The 19,717-nt window shown below is 42.1% G+C and overlaps 2 protein-coding genes across 4 annotated transcripts in view; one reads left to right on the forward strand and one right to left on the reverse strand.

Annotated features, from left to right (window-relative positions):
• Positions 1 to 1,461, forward strand: part of nup54 (nucleoporin 54) — a 50,619-nt gene extending 49,158 nt beyond the window's left edge. For all 3 annotated transcript variants that reach the window (XM_067990238.1, XM_067990222.1, XM_067990231.1), the window contains one exon: positions 116 to 1,461. In XM_067990238.1, the coding sequence (XP_067846339.1) occupies positions 116 to 244 (129 nt within the window). In that variant the 3' untranslated portion in view covers positions 245 to 1,461. The remainder of the gene's footprint in view (positions 1 to 115) is intronic.
• A 614-nt stretch (positions 1,462 to 2,075) lies between these two features.
• The window catches only part of ppef2a (protein phosphatase with EF-hand domain 2a), a 63,032-nt gene continuing 45,390 nt past the window's right edge, over positions 2,076 to 19,717 (reverse strand). The window contains exons 11-16 of the mRNA XM_067978634.1: positions 18,348 to 18,533; positions 16,135 to 16,277; positions 8,459 to 8,565; positions 6,741 to 6,904; positions 3,830 to 3,917; positions 2,076 to 3,287 (exon numbers count right to left, since the gene is read on the reverse strand). Coding sequence (XP_067834735.1) covers positions 3,106 to 3,287; positions 3,830 to 3,917; positions 6,741 to 6,904; positions 8,459 to 8,565; positions 16,135 to 16,277; positions 18,348 to 18,533 — 870 coding nt within the window. The 3' untranslated portion in view covers positions 2,076 to 3,105. The remainder of the gene's footprint in view (positions 3,288 to 3,829; positions 3,918 to 6,740; positions 6,905 to 8,458; positions 8,566 to 16,134; positions 16,278 to 18,347; positions 18,534 to 19,717) is intronic.

Raw genomic sequence — 19,717 nt, forward strand, 5'->3', positions numbered from 1 at the left:
TATTAAATTTTGTCAACAAAATGGTATTACAGACCAGCTGAACTTCAAAACTAATTCTGATCACACATCACATCACCATTGAACATTTGCTAATGTAGCTCATTTCTCTTCCCAGCACCTGAAGTTGCAGCAGGAAGGGCTGAGTCATTTGATCAGTGTCCTGAAGGAAGATTTGGAGGATGTGAAGTTAATTGAGCATGGCCTTAATGAGAGTGTTCATATTCGACGCGACCTCTTCAGTTGATGGCTTTTCTGTAACATCACTGTACTTAAGGATATTTTTCTCCTTGTCTAAAATCTTTTGGTTCATCCCATCTGCACAAAAGTGATAGCATCTCCATTTTTATAAACCAGAACTTTGGTGTGGGGATGGGAGAAAGAAATATTGTTGCCATTCTTCATTAAATGCTGCAGTCACCTCAGAACACTCTGTAGCTTTAGGGGTTCTAATGTTTACTCTAAGGTGCAACAACCCTTTCATAAAGTAGCCAGTTACAAAGCTTTGCAACAGGGATAGGTGACTGACTGACTTTGTTTAGCATGTCTAAAACTATAGCCTAGAAACTACTGTTTGGATATTAGGGGATGAACGTTTAAAACAATCAGATGACATTCTTCAGTCTGCTATTTTAATGTAGACTTTAACCTGTTTATTTTAAATGTGTTCAGCATTCACCTGCTAATACTGCAAATAATAGTTCCTAGATTCATATCTTAACTTTTCTTTACAATATTTTTTTTTTAAATGTAAAAACTTAATGATTTTCCTGTTCTATGCAATAGGTTGGGACAGATTTTTTTTTAAAATGCTGCTAATAACCAGACTTGCATTTAACAGGAATGGCTATATCAGTACTGACTAAGTCAGGAACAAATTGGGGTTTGTTTATATTAAAATAAAAGCATGCATCAGGAGTTTTGCTTGTATTGGATTTGTGTGTATTTAACTGTTCCGAGTACTTTTGAACAGTTTGTACAGCTTGAAAATGTGACCTTGATGTGTCATGAACGTGGAAAATTTGAGGTATGCTTTATTGGACCTAATAGGAGCCCTAGAAATTGGAATGGTGAATTGATAAACGATTAATGTTAGATATGCCAGAGAAGCATAAGTGCTGGATATACAAGCCCACTTTATTTTTTAAAACATCATACAAGCGTATTTATAGTATTATTACAAGGAGCATCGGGGATTGGATTTATTTTTGAGGAAGTTAACATTTTTTAAAGTGCTAGTCATGATACTTATGTTTACAAATCATTCCCCCGTACCATTTGTACCTCATAGTGGTCACTTTGAAACATGCATCAATACAATGCATTAGTGTCTGGAGTGGTAATTGTGAGCCAACGGCCAGACAAGGATCTCTATTGAAGAACTACTTTTAGTGTGTTAAAAGTTTTTAATAATTATGCAAAGAAGAAATAAATTCTAAATAAACAATTTGCTTTAATAACCAACTACTTCTGGTTTTTCCAATGTTGATTTCATAGTTTGATCCAGACATTGTTCAGGCACAAATATTTTTTAATTCCACTGACATTTCCCTGATCCCCAGCTTCCTTCAGCTCTCCACCCTGAAGAAAAACTTTTTTTCCCCCTCTTTCCCTCCTGTGACTCTGTTAGTTGGTTAGTCCTGGTTAGAAACTTCTTGCTGACTGTTATCAGGTGATTTGCTCCATTTCTTCATGTTTAAGAAAATGAAGTGTTTATGCTGAGTGAGAAATTTTGTTTCATTGTGCACACAGTCTTAATCAGTTTCCTTTTGGCATGGGACACAGTGGTTCCTGTTCGACTGAGAGCCTGGAAATGGCATCTGTGGAAAGCAGCTGTTGAGTGTCAAATAATGGAATGAAGTGTGGCACTTTACTATACTGTTCTTGAGCATTAGGGAGAAATTTTGCAGAACTTCCCTCAGGTATCAAATAAGTGGGGCAGATTCCGAAATGGGCCAAATTACGAATAGCACAGAGTGTAAAGAGTGGACTTGGTGAGCTGAATGGACTTTCACTGTCCACGCTTTTTTGTGATTTTGTGGCTGTTACCTCACATGGGAGTTCAAAAGACTACTGGACTATTTTAGTTCAAAATTTGCTGAATCCTTCAGTAAGATTATCGCTTTGTAACTGCTCACTGATGTTCATTGTTCCCTCTTTAAATGGTTGGAGGTTTGTAAAGGCAAAAATGATCTTATTTTGTTTGTGTGTCTTAATAGTAGAAGCGTTAATGCTGCAGGCAGTCTTTTTGCAGGTCTCCACTAGCCTTATTTGAAAGCTTACCAACAGTGCTTCTTTTAAGTACCCTGTAACTATAATCATCTGCTGACAATTCCACTTTATGGCAATTTCTGCACCTAAGTACAGGGAGAAAATTGGAAGTGGCAGTTTACTATGATAATATAAGGAAGGTGGCAAATACGAGCATACATGGACTGAGGGAGGCTTCGTGTCTCCTGTCGGTCTGGGAAGCTAAATGGATACAGTAACTCATTGTATAAAGTTCAAGCTGCTATGAAAAGTAATAAGTAGGAAATGTCAATGAACTAACATTATTAACCTGCTCCTTGTATCAAACAGTATGCCTGTTGTGCTATATGGGTAGTATGGGATTCCATTTTCTTTCACAACAGTAATGAGGTTTGGTTGCGAGTTTTGAGTACCATTTTATCAATGGTATCCAATTCAAACATGACCCAAGTAAAGTGTACTTGACACACTGACATTCTTTTTAATAAAGCAAACTGTTCACTGTTTAACAATATATGAAAATGGATCGCTGACACAGTGTCATTCAGCAGAACCTTTCAGGCACAGTTAATGATCGCTGTACAGTTTGGGTGTTTTTAGCACAGCTGGATAAATGCACATCGAAACTTGCCAGAAAGTTGGAACAGAAGGCCTATGCAATGAGATCAAATTATGAAGTTCTGTACTTGGTTCAGGTGTGCTTGTTTACATTTGTTTTTAAGGCTCACATAAATCAATCCATCCATCTGTCACTATGACAATTTCACAGAGATTATCTTCTTCCTTTTCATTCTTTGCTTAATCCACCATGCTCAATTGTCCGCTTTGTGGAATTATCAGCAAACCAGTATCTCCATCCTAGTAACTGGATTTATCGACCAAACGGAAAGCCTCAAGGAACTCATTAATGTCTATATTTCCATCTTTGTTGAAGTCCATACTGCGAGCCAGGTCACCAATTGCTTTATCATTGATCTCAATCTTAAGGTGAGAACTGAGGAGTTTCCAAGTTTTTTGAAATTCCTCAAATGATATCAGACCTGCCAGACGTGAGAATAGGCAGTTTTTATTTTGCTCCCATGACACCATGGATGAAGTACAATTTTTATTATTTTCTTGCTAATTTACCCCCATCACCCCAATGAAGGCTGCAACTCCTTGCTGGGGTACAAATCCATATTTTCATATATAAATGCAGTTTCTTATTTTGAGAATGGCATTGATAAATTATATAAATTGCTGTTAAGGATTAACTCCTGCTAACATAAGCAAATTGTAATATTGCTGCAACATCACATGAAATATGTAGGAAATTTTCACCTAGATTAACCTAATAACTTGTACAAAGCAGTGACCTTGGCAGTTGGTTGGCAAAACCATAATTCAATTTCACACGCTGAGGATTTGGCCAGCAGGTAATTTTGTTTTCATTTCTTTTCTAAGTGTCTTTCGATCCGTTGTGTCCTCTGATCATTAATACTTTTGATAGTTATGTCATAATAACTCCAGAACTACGCCATGGGAGGCAAACGTTTTATTCTCAGATACTGTGGGGAAAGAATCTTTAGTAATCAGTACTTACCGGAGTTGTCGCTGTCAATAATTCTAAAAATGGTTTCCAGGTCAGACCTGCTCCTGTAAAGCATTTCTAGCAAACTCGGTTGTATGTGCTGCAGAACAAATTAAAGCTTTTTAATTTAAACAAACAACACCAGACTCTGGCAGGTGGACTAGCAGCTGTTAGTGACACAAGGCGAACATAACTACTTCCTATTAATCATCTGTGACTGGCAGATTAACTATTGACACAGCTGCCAACTCCCTGTCCATGGTAATACCTTTATAGGCTTTTAAAATAAAATGACCTTTACTATGAATTAGTTCTTTGTGGCTCCCAAAAATGACCAAAAAACCCCTGTATATATCAAAACATATCTAAACTACAGTTCAGGGTTAGAATAGCTGTGGAATATTATTCCAGGGTGTAGCAAAATGAAACGTATAAATCCACAACAACAAAAAAACACTTCTCTATTCCAGTTGGCAAAATCTGTGAACACTGACGACACCCAGCTCTACCTGTCCACCACCTCTTTCTACCTCCACTGCCTTTGAATTTTCAGCCTACTTGTTAGACACCCAGTCCTGGATGAGCCAGAATTTCCTCCAGTTGAACATTGGAGGACCGAAGCTATCGTCTTCGGCCCCTGCCACAAACTCCATACCGTTGCCACTAATTCCATCTACTGTCTCAGGTTGAGGCCGACTTCAGCGTGTTATTTGACCCCGAGCTGCGCTTCCGGCCCCATATCCGCTCCATCACAAAGACTTGCCTACTTTCATCTCCGTAACATCGCCTATCTGCTGCTGAAACCCTCATCCACACCTTTGTCATCTCTAGACTTAACTATTCCATTGGTCTCCTAGCCGGCCTTCCATCCTCTTCCCTCCATAAACTTCAGCTGATCCAAAACTCTGCTGCTTAACCCGCACCTAATCCCACTCACCCATCACCCCTGTGCTTGTTGACCTACAGTGGTTCCCGATCCCACAAGACCTCCAATTTAAAATTCTCATCCTTGTGTTCAAATCCCTTCATGGCCTCATCCCAACCAATTTCTGTAACCTCCTCCAGCTCTACAACCCTCTGAGAATTCTGAATTCCTCTAAATCTGGCCTATTGTACATCCCCCATTCCCTTCGCTGCACTATTGATGGTTGTGTGTTCGGTCATCTAGGCCCTAAGCTCTGGAATTATGATTCTCTCCACCTCAATCTCCTCCCTTACGACCTTGCTTAAAACCTACCTCTTTGACCAAGCCTTTAGTCACCCCTCCCAATATTGCCACCTTTGACTCGATGTCAGTTGTACTGATTACATCACTGTGAAGTGCCTTAGGATGTTTGTACATGTATAAATACAGGTGGTTGTTCTACCACAAGTTTAGGATTTTGGAATTCTGATCTAGAACACTTATTAGCTTAAATTTTGACGTTGAAGTTCAGCTATAGAATTATCTCAGTTCTAATTGCTTTTAAGTTGGTAAGGGAAATTCCACATGTTCTTTTGGTTAACATGGACACATATGGGGAATGGTAACACCAGGAATGCCACTAACTTGTTCCTAGGGATATAACTGATAACTAGCCTCAGCACATGCCCAGTACTTCCTCGCAGTATCAGCTACACAATGCACACTTGTGTGGTGCCAGAACTGTATCATGTGGGATGGAATCTTTAGTCACTGCAATGCCTGTCATTCATGTTGGGGGGGAAAAGAGGAGAAGTGAAATCTGTCCATGTTTAAAGTAGAAATGGACCTCACCAACTTCAGTTCTCTTGCAGTAAAATGGTGCAAATGATATTCAGGGTTCATTATTTTCCACAGTATTGTGGATGGGAAATAACAGTATTGAGTACAGTGAATCATGCAGTGAGTCTAGACCTTTACATGCATCCAAGTCCCAGCCACAAGCCAGATTGCATTTGAGGTTATGTGGATCTATAGGGGCCTCTGGCCATTTTTTCATGTCTATGGGCACTGGGCTGAATCTTCATCATCATGATATTGACCTCCAGGTTTACAGGCTGCTTTAACTACGAAGGGAAAGCTTAAGATGTAAAATTAAAAGTTATCTAAAATTGGATTTTTCCCCACAAAAAATAGTCACTAGAAACTACATATATTAAAAAAAATTACAAATGGTCTGCAAGTACCCAACTTCCTTACCTGTGGTTTTGTATAAAATGGTATTTTCACAAGTACTACTTTGGTATATTAGGTATTGTAATAATGAGTTATTACAGGCAGATGCCACTGAAATTGAGATATCTTACAAGACGGACCCTGGTCGTTCCTGAAAACAGACCTACAAAGTTTATTTGAAAGAAAAAGAAATAACTTTCATTTATATAGCACCATTCATGTTCTCAGGACATCCCAAAGTGCTTTACAGCCAGTGGAGTACTTATGAAGTGTAGTCACTGTTGTAATGTAGATAAATGCAGCAGCTAATTTACATACAGCAATGAAATAAATTACCAGATAATCTGTTTTCGTGATGCCATGGGTTTTTTACACCCACCTGAGAGGGCAGACCAGGCCTCGGTTTAGTGTCTCATTCAAAAGGCAGCACCTCCAACAGAGCAGCACTCCCTCAGTATTGCACTGAAGTGTAAGCCCAGATATAAACAAATATACAATTGTCATTTGTTAATTGTTCTATATTAATTTGATAGCTAATTTCTTGGTTTGGCTAACATTCCTGCCCGAACCATTTCCAGCAGAAACAGATTAACTGGGCATTCATCTCATTGGATGTTGTATTTGCCTATATAACAGTTCCTGTAGTTTAATGTAATTCATTATATGCAAGATATTTTGGAATAGTCCTAATAGACATAATAAAGCACTACATAAATGTCTGTTTCATTGCTTCTGGATATTTATTCATGCATCCTCAAAGCACATTGTGAAATCCATTTTTCTTACCTGTGCAATAGGTTTCTCTATGGCAAGATCATCAAACCATAAGTAAAAATTCAGAAGTCCATTAGGAGCACTGGGCACAAGTTGGGATCGCAAAACACGCCACGGCAGACGCAGAGCTAAGATGGACTCCAGAGCATTTGCCCAGTCATTCAGTGAAATTTTACCTATGTATTAGAAGACAACAATACATGTTCACTTGGTACCAAAAACAAATGTTGGTACAACATCTACCAGACATTACTGTCTAGGTTTGCCAGACCAGGTCTGATAGCTGATGTCATGATTCCTACACAGGCCTCTTGCTCCTAAATTTGTACTACTTTGGCTTATGTCCACTGTCTGTGGAGGATGCAGAATGAAGAAAAATAGATTATCTACCTCATAGGTTCTTTATTCTTTGAATGGTATCCATCCTCCCAAACAGGAGGATACTGAGAGGTGTAGAGGAACAAACGGACCTTGGAGTGCATGTCCACAGATCCCTGAAGGTAGCAGGGCAGGTTGGTGAGGTGGTTAAAAAGGCATACAGGATACTTTCCTTTATTAGCTGAGGCATAGAATGTAAGAACAGGGAGGTTATACTAGAACTGTATAAAACATTGGTTCGGCCACAGCTTGATTACTGCATACAGTTCTGGTCACCACATTACAGGAAAGATGTAATTGCACTAGAGAGGGTACAGAGGAGATTTATGAGAATATTGCAAGGGCTGGAGAATTTTAGCTATGAGAAACGATTGGATAGCTGGGGTTGTTTTCTTTGGAACAAAGGAGGCTGAGGGGAGATTTAATTGAGTTATATAAAATTATGATTGGACCAGATAGAGTGGATAGGGAGGACCTATTTCCCTTTAGCAGAGGGGTCAATGACCAGAGAGCACAAATTTAAAGTAATTGGTAGAAGGATTAGAGGGGAGTTGAGGAGAATTTTTTCACTCAGAGGGTGGTGGGGTCTGGAACTCACTGCTTGAAAGGGTGGTAGAGGCAGAAACCCTAAACTCATTTAAAAAAGTACTTGGATGTGCACTTGAAGTGCCGTAACCTCCAGGGCTACGGACCAAGTGCTGGAAAGTGGGATTAAGCTGGATAGCCCTTTTTTTTAAGCTGGCACAGATATGATGGGCCGAATGGCCTCCTTCTGTGCTATAACTTTCTATGATTCACACAACACAACATCATCCATCCAGCTCTGAAGGCTTTGGGTGGCTTAATGTTAAGTGATTAATTAGTTTCAGTTTTGCTTTAGGTCAAAACGAATTGATTAGATGAAATGATAACGTTGAATTAATACTGGGAACTAAGCATTGGAATGGGCTTCTTTGGTATATTGAACTAAAATAGTTTGGAGCCTGGAGTTCAACTTTTAAGACAAAAACATTTCTTATGTATAAAATAATTTACATTCGTTGCATTGTAAGATAAGCTCCTCAGGATCAATTCTGTAAAAACAATTCTGTAAAACTAAAACAAATATGGCTGCTCGTGTCTTTGACAGACCCTGAAGCTGCTATACAGTACAAATTTAATGTCAACTTTTACTACATTATAACAACGTAGATTTATATTGCAATCAAATTGTGCTTAAAGTTAGTTTGTTGTTTAGAAAATAGGTGTTGATCAGTTGGGCTGGACCATCATTCAGTTGGGTCACCAGTCTTGAGGGATTTCAGATGTGAAATAAGTCGCTGTTTGTTTACAACTGCACTTTGTGTCCCTACCTGTTTTATTCTTGTCATAATGCTCAAAAGCACTGATGAGGTCTGATTTGTGGGCAAAAATCTTCTCCCGCAGAGCTCTTAATGCTGACCTCTCAACTCTACTCATTCTGGATACAAAAAGAAGCATTACTGAGATGTTGATTAGAATATATTTGCACATCAAATAACACAGAATAATTGATAAGTAGAGTATAGTTAGAAGGCAGTGATATAAGAACATAAGAAATAGGAGTAGTCCATACGGCCCCTCGAGTCTGCTCTGCCATTCAATCAGATCATGGCTGATCTTCAACCTCATCTCCACTTTCCTGCCCGATCCCCATATCCCTTGATTCCCCTAGAGTCCAAAAATTTATCTATCTCAGCCTTGAATATACTCAATGACTCAGCATCCACAGCCCTGTGGGGTAGAGAATTGCAAAGATTTACAACCCTTTGAGTGAAGAAATGCGTCCTCATCTCAGTCTTAAATGGCCAACTTCTTATCCTGCGACTATGCCCTCTAGTTCTAGACTCTCCAGCCAGGGGAAACAACATCTTAGCCTCTACCTTGTCAAACCCCCTCAGAATCTTGTGTTTGAATGAGATCACCTCTTCTAAACTCCAGAGAGTATTGGCCCATTCTACTCAACCTTTCCTCATAGGACAATCCTCTCATCCCAGGAATTAATCCAGTGAACCTTCGTTGCACCACCTCGGAAGCAAGTATATCCTTCCTTAGATAAGGAGAACAAAACTGGACGCAGTACTCCAGGTGAGGTCTCACCAAAGCCCTGTACAATTGTAATAAGACTTCCTTACTCTTGTACTCCAACCCCCTTGCAATAAAGGCCAACATGCCATTTGCCTTCCTAATTGCTTGCTGTACCTGCATGCTAACTTTTTGTGTTTCTTGTACCAGGACACCCAATTCTCTCTCGACACCAACATTTAATAGTTTCTCACCATTTTTTTAAAAAAGCCTGTTTTTCTATTCTTCCTACCAAAGTGAATAACCTCACATTTCCCCACATTATACTCCATCTGCCACCTTCTTGCCCATTCACTTAACCTGTCTATTTCTCTATCCAGAGGCTATGTGTCCTCCTCACAACTTACTTTCCTACCTAGCTTTGTATTGTCAGCAAAGTCATTAATATAGATTGTAAATAGCTGAGGCCCAAGCACCAATCCTTGTGGTACCCCACTAATTACAGCCTGCCAACCTGAGAATGAGCCGTTTATCCCTATCTCTGTTTTCTGTCAGTTAACCAATCCTCTATCCATGCTAATATGTTACCCCCAACCTCATGAGCCCTTATCTTGCGTAACAACCTTTTATGTAGTACCTTATTGAATGCCTTTTGAAAATCCAAATATACTACATCCACTGGTTCCCCTTTACCCTACTAGTTACATCCTCAAAACATTCTAATAAATTTGTCAAACATGATTTCCCTTTCATAAAACCATGTTGACTCTGCCTAATCATATTATGATGTTCTAAGTGCCCTGTTACCACTTCTTTAATAATGGATTCCAGTATTTTCCCGACGACTGATGTGAGGCTAACTGGCCGGTAGTTCCCTGTTTTCTCTCTCCCTTCTTTCTTGAATAACAGTGTTACATTTGCTACCTTCCAATCCGCTGGGACCGTTCTAGAATCTAGGCAATTTTGGAAGATCATGACTAATGCATTCACTATCTCGTCAGCCACCTCTTTTCAAGTCCAGGGGATTTATCGGCTTTTAGTCCCATTAATTTCTCAAGTATTTTTTCTCTACTGATAATTACTTTTAAGTTCCTCACTCTCATTAGCCCCTTGGTTCCCCACTATTTCTGGTATGCTTTTTGTGTCTACTACTGTGAGGACAGATACAAAATATTTGTTTAACGCATCTGCCATTTCCTGATTCCCCATGAAAATTTCTTCTGTCTCAGCCTCGAGGGAACCAACAATTACTTTTGCTACTCTCTTCCTTTTTACACACTTGTAGAAGCTCTTACAATCTGTTTTTATATTTCTTGCTAGTTTACTTTCATATTCTATTTTCTCCCTTTTTATCAATTTTTTGGTTGTCCTTTGCTGGTTTCTAAAACTCTCCCAATCCTCAGGCTTACTACTCTTCTGGGCAACGATATAGGCCTTTTCTTTTAATCTAATACTATCCTTAACTTCTTTAGTTAGCCATGGGTGGATCACTTTTCCCATGGAGTTTTATTTCTCAATGAAATGTATATTTGTTGAGAATATTGAAATAGTTCGTTAAATGTTTGCCATTGCTTTTCAACTGTCATACCCTTTAATTTAATTTCCCAATCTACCTTAGCCAACTCGCCCCTCATACCTATATAATTGGCTTTATTTAAGTTTAAGACTCTAGTTTCGGACTTAAGTAAGTCACTCTCAAACTCAACGTGAAATTCTATCATGATTGCTCTTCTCCAGGGGATATTTTACTGTGCAATTACCAATTAACCCTGTCTCATTACACAATACAAGATCTAAAATAGCCTGTTCCCTGGTTGGTTCCATGACATATTGCTCTAGGAAGCCATCTCGAATGCATTCCATGAACTCATCCTCCAAACTACCGTTGCCAATTTGATTTGCCCAATCTATATGAAGATTAAAATCCTCCATGATTACTGCATTACCTTTGTTACAAGCTCCTATTATTTCATGATTAATACTCTGTCCAACAGTAGAGTTACTAATAGGGGCCTACAAACTACTCCCAACAGTGTTTTCTAACCCGTGGGCAGCATATATTCCAATATAAAATTGGAAGTCTAATGACTTAATGGTAAGATAGTAGACATTGCAATAGGAAGCTCACATAGGGGTAGAATTTCCACAGTGGTTTCTCAATCTCCTGCCATAACTTTGGCGGAAGATCGTTGGGACCCCTACAGAAATGGTCATTTCAACGTCTTCATTCATTTTTTTTATTTGAAGGCCTCAGCTTCTTAAAAGCCTGGGCTTCAACTTTACATTTTTGCCCAGAGCTATGATACTGTGAGTTGAATTTGAATTGTGAAGACTGAGTATGTCCAAGGTACCTAATTTCCCAGGGTGCATCAATACCATTAGCCAGCTGATGTAATATTTTTCTTTAGATTCTAGCAATTTCTGCACAGTTGTTTTTCAAAATTATTTGAAGGAATGCTAGACAACAAATTTCAAAAGCTTTATTTGGGTAAAATTTACATTGAGTGTTTAGTTTAAAGCAGAGAAGGTGAATGTGTGAGAGAGCAAGAGGCAGCATTCTTATTGCACATCTACAGCTTTTGTGTTCTACAAGCTTCAGAATGTATATTACATTGAGAGGGAGAGACACTGGGGATGATTTTCAAATGCTGGCTGCCTATTTCTCACCTGAGAAACAGGTGGCCAGAAAATGAAATTGGGAAGGTGGAGGCACCTTGGCTGCCCCATTGACGAAGTCCCACCAGATGCAATTGTTCAGGTGGGCCTGTAAATGGATGAACCACTTGCTCATCTGAAACAGACGAGAGGCTGCTTAAATATGCAATTTTGCAATTGCAAAATTGCAATTATCAGCTACAATTGGGAATTGAGTGTGCACTGTGCATGCTCTGCACATTTGTACAAGGCGTTGAGCAGCATAACCTGTGTTACTTAAAGGGAATTTGAAGTTCCCTTTAATTTAACTTAGTTGAATTTTGAAACCAATTAATTATTTTCAGCTATGTTGACAGTTAAAAAACGTTATTCCTAATTGCTTACAGCTGAGACAGATTCTAATTGCTAATACCTACGAGACAGAGAAAGAAAAGCAGACAGACAGTGTATTTCTTCATTCTTATTTGATTCCTTTTTTAAAAAAAGCATGTTGAATTTTCACACCAAACAAAGCTTCTGTGAGGGAAGCAGATATGAAGGGAGGGTAGAAGCAGAGAGGGCAGGTGGGAAACCGATTGAGGGTGAGGGATCTCTGGACTTTTTTTTTTTTTATTCGTTCACGGGATGTGGGCGTCGCTGGCAAGGCCGGCATTTATTGCCCATCCCTAATTGCCCTTGAGAAGGTGGTGGTGAGCCGCCTTCTTGAACCGCTGCAGTCCGTGTGGTGACGGTTCTCCCACAGTGCTGTCAGGAAGGGAGTTCCAGGATTTTGACCCAGCGACAATGAAGGAACGGCGATATATTTCCAAGTCGGGATGGTGTGTGACTTGGAGGGGAAAGTGCAGGTGGTGTTGTTCCCATGCGCCTGCTGCCCTTGTCCTTCTAGGTGGTAGAGGTCGCGGGTTTGGGAGGTGCTGTCGAAGAAGCCTTGGCGAGTTGCTGCAGTGCATCCTGTGGATGGTGCACACTGCAGCCACAGTGCGCCGGTGGTGAAGGGAGTGAATGTTTAGGGTGGTGGATGGGGTGCCAATCAAGCGGGCTGCTTTATCTTGGATGGTGTCGAGCTTCTTGAGTGTTGTTGGAGCTGCACTCATCCAGGCAAGTGGAGAGTATTCCATCACACTCCTGACTTGTGCCTTGTAGATGGTGGAAAGGCTTTGGGGAGTCAGGAGGTGAGTCACTCGCCGCAGAATACCCAGCCTCTGACCTGCTCTCGTAGCCACAGTATTTATATGGCTGGTCCAGTTAAGTTTCTGGTCAATGGTGACCCCCAGGATGTTGATGGTGGGGGATTCGGCGATGGTAATGCCGTTGAATGTCAAGGGGAGGTGGTTAGACTCTCTCTTGTTGGAGATGGTCATTGCCTGGCACTTATCTGGCGCGAATGTTACTTGCCACTTATGAGCCCAAGCCTGGATGTTGTCCAGGTCTTGCTGCATGCAGGCTCGGACTGCTTCATTATCTGAGGGGTTGCGAATGGAACTGAACACTGTGCAGTCATCAGCGAACATCCCCATTTCTGACCTTATGATGGAGGGAAGCTCATTGATGAAGCAGCTGAAGATGGTTGGGCCTAGGACACTGCCCTGAGGAACTCCTGCAGCAATGCCCTGGGGCTGAGATGATTGGCCTCCAACAACCACTACCATCTTCCTTTGTGCTAGGTATGACTCCAGCCACTGGAGAGTTTTCCCCCTGATTCCCATTGACTTCAATTTTACTAGGGCTCCTTGGTGCCACACTCGGTCAAATGCTGCCTTGATGTCAAGGGCAGTCACTCTCACCTCACCTCTGGAATTCAGCTCTTTTGTCCATGTTTGGACCAAGGCTGTAATGAGGTCTGGAGCCGAGTGGTCCTGGCGGAACCCAAACTGAGCATCGGTGAGCAGGTTATTGGTGAGTAAGTGCCGCTTGATAGCACTGTCGACGACACCTTCCATCACTTTGCTGATGATTGAGAGTAGACTGATGGGACGGTAATTGGCCGGATTGGATTTGTCCTACTTTTTGTGGACAGGACATACCTGGGCAATTTTCCACATTGTCGGGTGGATGCCAGTGTTGTAGCTGTACTGGAACAGCTTGGCTAGAGGGGCAGCTAGTTCTGGAGCACAAGTCTTCAGCACTACAGCTGGCATGTTGTCGGGGCCCATAGCCTTTGCTGTATCCAGTGCACTCAGCCGTTTCTTGATATCACGTGGAGTGAATCGAATTGGCCGAAGACTGGCTTCCGTGATGGTGGGGATATTGGGAGGAGGCTGAGATGGATTATCCACTCGGCACTTCTGGCTGAAGATGGTTGCAAACGCTTCAGCCTTGTCTTTTGCACTCACGTGCTGGACTCCGCCATCATTGAGAATGGGGATGTTTGCAGTGCCTCCTCCTCCCGTTAGTTGTTTAATTGTCCACCACCATTCACGACTGGATGTGGCAGGACTGCAGAGCTTTGATCTGATCCGTTGGTTGTGGGATCGCTTAGCTCTGTCTATAGCATGTTGCTTCCGCTGTTTAGCATGCATGTAGTCCTGAGTTGTAGCTTCACCAGGTTGGCACCTCATTTTTCGGTACGCCTGGTGCTGCTCCTGGCATGCTCTTCTACACTCCTCATTGAACCAGGGTTGATCCCCTGGCTTGTTGGTAATGGTAGAGTGAGGAATATGCCGGGCCATGAGGTTACAGATTGTGCTGGAATACAATTTTGCTGCTGCTGATGGCCCACAGCGCCTCATGGATGCCCAGTTTTGAGCTGCTAGATCTGTTCTGAATCTATCCCATTTAGCACGGTGGTAGTGCCACACAACACGTTGGATGGTGTCCTCAGTGCGAAGACGGGATTTCATCTCCATGAGGACTGTGCGGTGGTTACTCCTACCAATACTGTCATGGACAGATGCATTTGCGACAGGTAGATTGGTGAGGACGAGGTCAAGTAAGTTTTTCCCTCGTGTTGGTTCGCTCACCACCTGCCGCAGGCCCAGTCTAGCAGCTATGTCCTTCAGGACTCGGCCAGCTCGGTCAGTAGTGGTGCTACCGAACCACTCTTGGTGATGGACATTGAAGTCCCCCACCCAGAGTACATTCTGTGCCCTTGCTACCCTCAGTGCTTCCTCCAAGTGGTGCTCAACTTGGAGGAGGACTGATTCATCAGCTGAGGGAGGACGGTAGGTAGTAATCAGCAGGAGGTTTCCTTGCCCATGTTTGACCTGATGCCATGAGATCTCATGGGGTCCAGAGTCAATGTTGAGGACTCCCAGGGCCACTCCCTCCTGACTGTATATCACTGTACCGCCACCTCTGGTGGGTCTGTCCTGCCGGTGGGACAGGACATACCCAGGGATGGTGATGGAAGAGTCTGGGACGTTGGCTGAAAGATATGATTCTGTGAGTATGGCTATGTCAGGCTGTTGCTTGACTAGTCTGTGGGACAGCTCTCCCAATTTTGGCACAAGTCCCCAGATGTTAGTAAGGAGGACCTTGCAGGGTCGACTGGGCTTGGTGTTTTGCCGTTGTCATGTCCGGTGCCTAGTGGTCCGTCCGGTTTTATTCTTATTATGACTTTTCGTAGCGAGATTTTACAACTGAGTGGCTCTCACCACCTGACCTTAGAGACAGTGAATGGAAGTGGGGAGGGGAATGAATGGAGGGTTGAGGATGAGGTGAGTGATAGCAGAATTAAGGGAAGGGAAAGATACAGGGTTTGACTGGCTAGTTCAAAGGGGAAGATGTAGGGGGAGTGAGGAATTGGCAGGAAGGGGAGGAGATAGTGAGAAGGTAAACAGGTAGGAAACATGATGGGGATAGTGGAAGCACGAGTGATTGGGGGAGGCAATGGAAAAGTAACCACTGAGGGCCGCATTTTCCTTGCACCCCAAATGCAGCCCGCAGCCATTGGTTGCTCCTTGCCCTGCCTCACCATACCATACCACTCACCAGATCCCACCCAAAATGAAAGAAGAAAAAGACAGAGAGAGGAGCATACAATTCTGTTTAGAAATATTTTGCTGTTCCTCCTCCCTCCAAACAAGGTTCACTTTCTATTCTATTCTTCCCTCAGGTTATCCTGTTACTATATTGTGTTGAAAGTACTTATAATGATGTAGCATTTGGCTGCAGATAGGAGAGTGCTATGAGACTGTTTGCAGCGAACTGTAGGATATTCCTGTCTGACATTCATTATGATGTGGAGATGCACATCGTTCACCTGACGAAGGAGGAAGCCTCCGAAAGCTTGTGAATTTAAAATAAAATTGCTGGACTATAACTTGGTGTTGTAAAATTGTTTACGACATTCATTATGAGGAGGTCATTGCTGGACTTGTAGTTTACACACCTTTGTCTTAGGGTTAGCTTACGGGTACTTTGTTTGACTTGATACTGTACAAAGTGAGGAACAAGGTCGGGACCAAGCTTCACGTAAGCTCCTCTGTTACTGCCAACTTCATAATAATTAGAAGCAGAAAATATTGTCAGGACCTGTATTAATAACAAAAAGTAATGTAATGAAGGAAATCAATGTGTAATCGTGCTGTAGAAACAAAACGTGTACAGTTCAGGCACTTTTTCAACAATGGCAACAACTTGGCCAAGCAACCTCTTATGCTGGGATCATGCCTGTCAGCGAAATTGGATGCTGACCCATTGGAGTATGTGGGGTCAGGGGGAGGTCATCTCGTGTATATGGGTAGCGGGCAGCCACCTGTCCCAAGATGCCATAAAATGAGGCCTTAGGTCCCAGGCTGCGGGGGTTATGTTTTGTCAGGGCCAGTCAACTTTGGGCCACACTGGCCTCCTTTGTAAGGGGGTCACATTTTTAGAAAATGTTTCACCTCAGTTTAAATCTTCAGGAGTCCAGGCCACAACCCTGGCCTGAGCCCCCAAATTGGCCCCACAAATGCTATTGAGAAGGCTAGCATGCCTCAAGATTGAGCAAACTGATCACAAGGACTTCTAACGTAGAGTGTCCCTTCCCCCAACTCCATGTCACTGGCCTCGTAATGGAACATAGGAATAGGAGTAGGCCATTCAGCCCCTCGAACCCGCTCCGCCTTTTGATAAGATCATGGCTGACCTGTGATCTAACTCCATATACCTGTCTTTGGCCCATATCCCTTAATATCTTTGGTTGGCAAAAAGCTATCTCAGATTTAAAATTAGCAATTGAGCTGGCACAATTGCTGTTTGTGGAAGAGAGTTCCAAACTTCTACCACCCTTTGTGTGTAGAAGTGTTTTCTAATCTCACTCCTGAAAGGTCTGGCTCTAATTTTTAGACTGTGCCTCCTAGCCCTAGAATCCCCAACCAGCAGAAATAGTTTCTTTCTATCCACCCTATCTGTTCCCCTTAATATCTTATAAACTTCGATCAGATCACCCCTTAACCTTCTAAGCTCTAGAGAATACAACCCTAATTTGTGTAATCTCTCCTCATAACTTAACCCTTGAAGTCCAGGTATCATTCTAGTAAACCTACGTTGCACTCCCTCCAAGGCCATTATGTCCTTCCGTAGGTGCGGTGCCCAGAACTGCTCACAGAACTCCAGGTGCGGTCTAACCAGGGTTTTGTATAGCTGCAGCATAACTTCTGCCCCCTTGTACTCTCGTCCTCTAGATATAAAGGCCAGCATTCCATTCGCCTTATTGATTATTTTCTGCACCTGTTCATGACACTTCAATGATCTATGTACCTGAACCCCTAAGTCCCTTTGGACATCCACTGTTTTTAACTTTTTACCATTTAAAAAGTACCCTGTTCTATCCTTTTTTGGTCCAAAGTGGATGACCTCACATTTGTCTACATTGAATTCCATTTGCCACAGTTTTGCCCATACTGCTAATCTATCAATATCCCTTATGTTTTCATCTACACTGCTTACAATGCCACCAATCTTTGTGTCATCGGCAAACTTAGAAATGAGACTTTCTATGCTTTCATCTAAGTGGTTAATAAATATTGTGAATAATTGAGGCCCCAAGACAGATCCCTGCGGGTCTCCACTAGTCACATCCTGCCAATGTGAGTACCTACCCATTATCCCTACTCTCTGTCGCCTTTTGCTCAGTCAACTTCCTAACCAAGTCTGTACTTTTCCCTCTTACCCATTACACCAGGCTCCAACCGATCTTCCGACCGTACTGCTGCATTTTTGCTGGAGCTTCCATAATTACAATTGACTGGTGAAACGTTAAAGCTGTACAGTGTTACAATTGGGCAGAAGTAATCATCAGTCTAATTGGATTGGGTGTCATGTGTATGTGCTTGATTGTAATATGAGGCTCTGCTGAGTGCTACAATCAATTGTTCTTTCATTACAACAGTGACTTCGTTTCAAAAGTACTTCTGTGTCCCAGTGCCAGGAGTTATGCCATACTGTCAGTCTTATCCTGAGAAAGCTCATTGTCAGTGACCTAATTCAGAGCCTGTTTGTTCTACTGTAACCAAAACTGCGTTAGCATGAAGTGGGCAACAATTACTGCCAGTCATGCATTGAGTATGTGCTTGTAGTGATGCTTCTTTATCTTTGGGCTTCATGGAGGTTTATTCGTACCTTTTGGTTGTGGCAGAACTCATAACCCTCTTGTTTACACTCATGGGACCTGATCAAGAGCTGTAAATTGTGTTTTTGTAGAATCTTCTTGGTCACATCAGGTCCGAAGTAGCACCCACCTCCTCTGACAGTGTTGGATATACAGCCTTCCTGATTCATTGGGTCACTCCATAAAATGTCCACAATCTCAAGAGAGAAAAGAAACTTTTAAATGTGAGGTCTTAAACCATTCAAATTATCGACGTCCCCTTTAGTGTTCTTTCAGCGTGGGTGGGTCAATATCCTGGAATTCCCTACCCAATACTGTTTTGGGAGCACTGTTAGCACAAGGACTGCAGTGGTTCAAGGAGATGATCAACTAGCACCTTCTCAGTGCAACTAGAGATGGTCAATAATTGCCAGCATCTCCAACATCCCAAGAAAACTTTTTAAAATTTATTAAAATATGAGGACATAAAGCATGGAACTGGGGCAGCCATTTGGTCCATCAGACCACATATGATCGAGGGGTGATTCCATGTTCCAGGGCAGAGTGGTGTCACGTGGAAAACATCTCAAGAAACCATGTTTGCTCTCAGGCATTTTAGCACCTTCTGGACATTTAAAACAATAACTGCTCATCAAATAGGAGATTACTGCAGAGAAGGGGCATAGTACGAATAAAAATTATTTACTTGTGCAATAAGTTTATGTTTTAAGCATATTGTCACTAATTATTGTGTTTCCCCTTCTCCTGATGACCAGTCAGTGTTTTTAATGATGCCAAGGAGTCACTAAAACATTGGTCATTGCATATATTAAAAAAAACTGATTTTGGTCCAAATACAAACAAACAATGTTTGAATGGTATCACTGAAATACATACATTTATGTGCTGAATTGTGATTGTAAGGATGCCAGCTATGCAAACGTAACCTCCATCAACATCAGAAGGGACTACATTCCAAACATCTCCAGCCCTTCTGATGCGCTCTCACCATAACTCCAGCGGGAGCATGGAATGATGACACACCAGATCCCGCCCTAACATGTGGGCAGGGCTTTACAAAGTAGGCTGAAGGAGCAAGATAATCTTCTTGCATGGTAGTGTGTGAGGGAATCCCAAGCTCACTCACCCCACCCCCCACCTCCCCACCCCCCCGCCGAACCCTAGTCAGTGCCATGGTACGCTACTTCTTCAGCGGACGGGCACAACTAGTGGTGCAGGCACCTGCCATTTGTATTTAAGTGAATGGCCTTCCCCCTGACCCTGAGAAGTTTGATGGAATTTGCACTGGAGGCTTCCAAGTGGGCACATTCCGGCATTTTCACCAGTAAGTGGCCATCATGGATTTTCAGGACCCCAATCTCTGAACTGATCGCAAGATGAG

This window comes from Heptranchias perlo, chromosome 1, assembly GCF_035084215.1.
Source record: "Heptranchias perlo isolate sHepPer1 chromosome 1, sHepPer1.hap1, whole genome shotgun sequence".
Classification (NCBI taxonomy): domain Eukaryota; kingdom Metazoa; phylum Chordata; class Chondrichthyes; order Hexanchiformes; family Hexanchidae; genus Heptranchias; species Heptranchias perlo.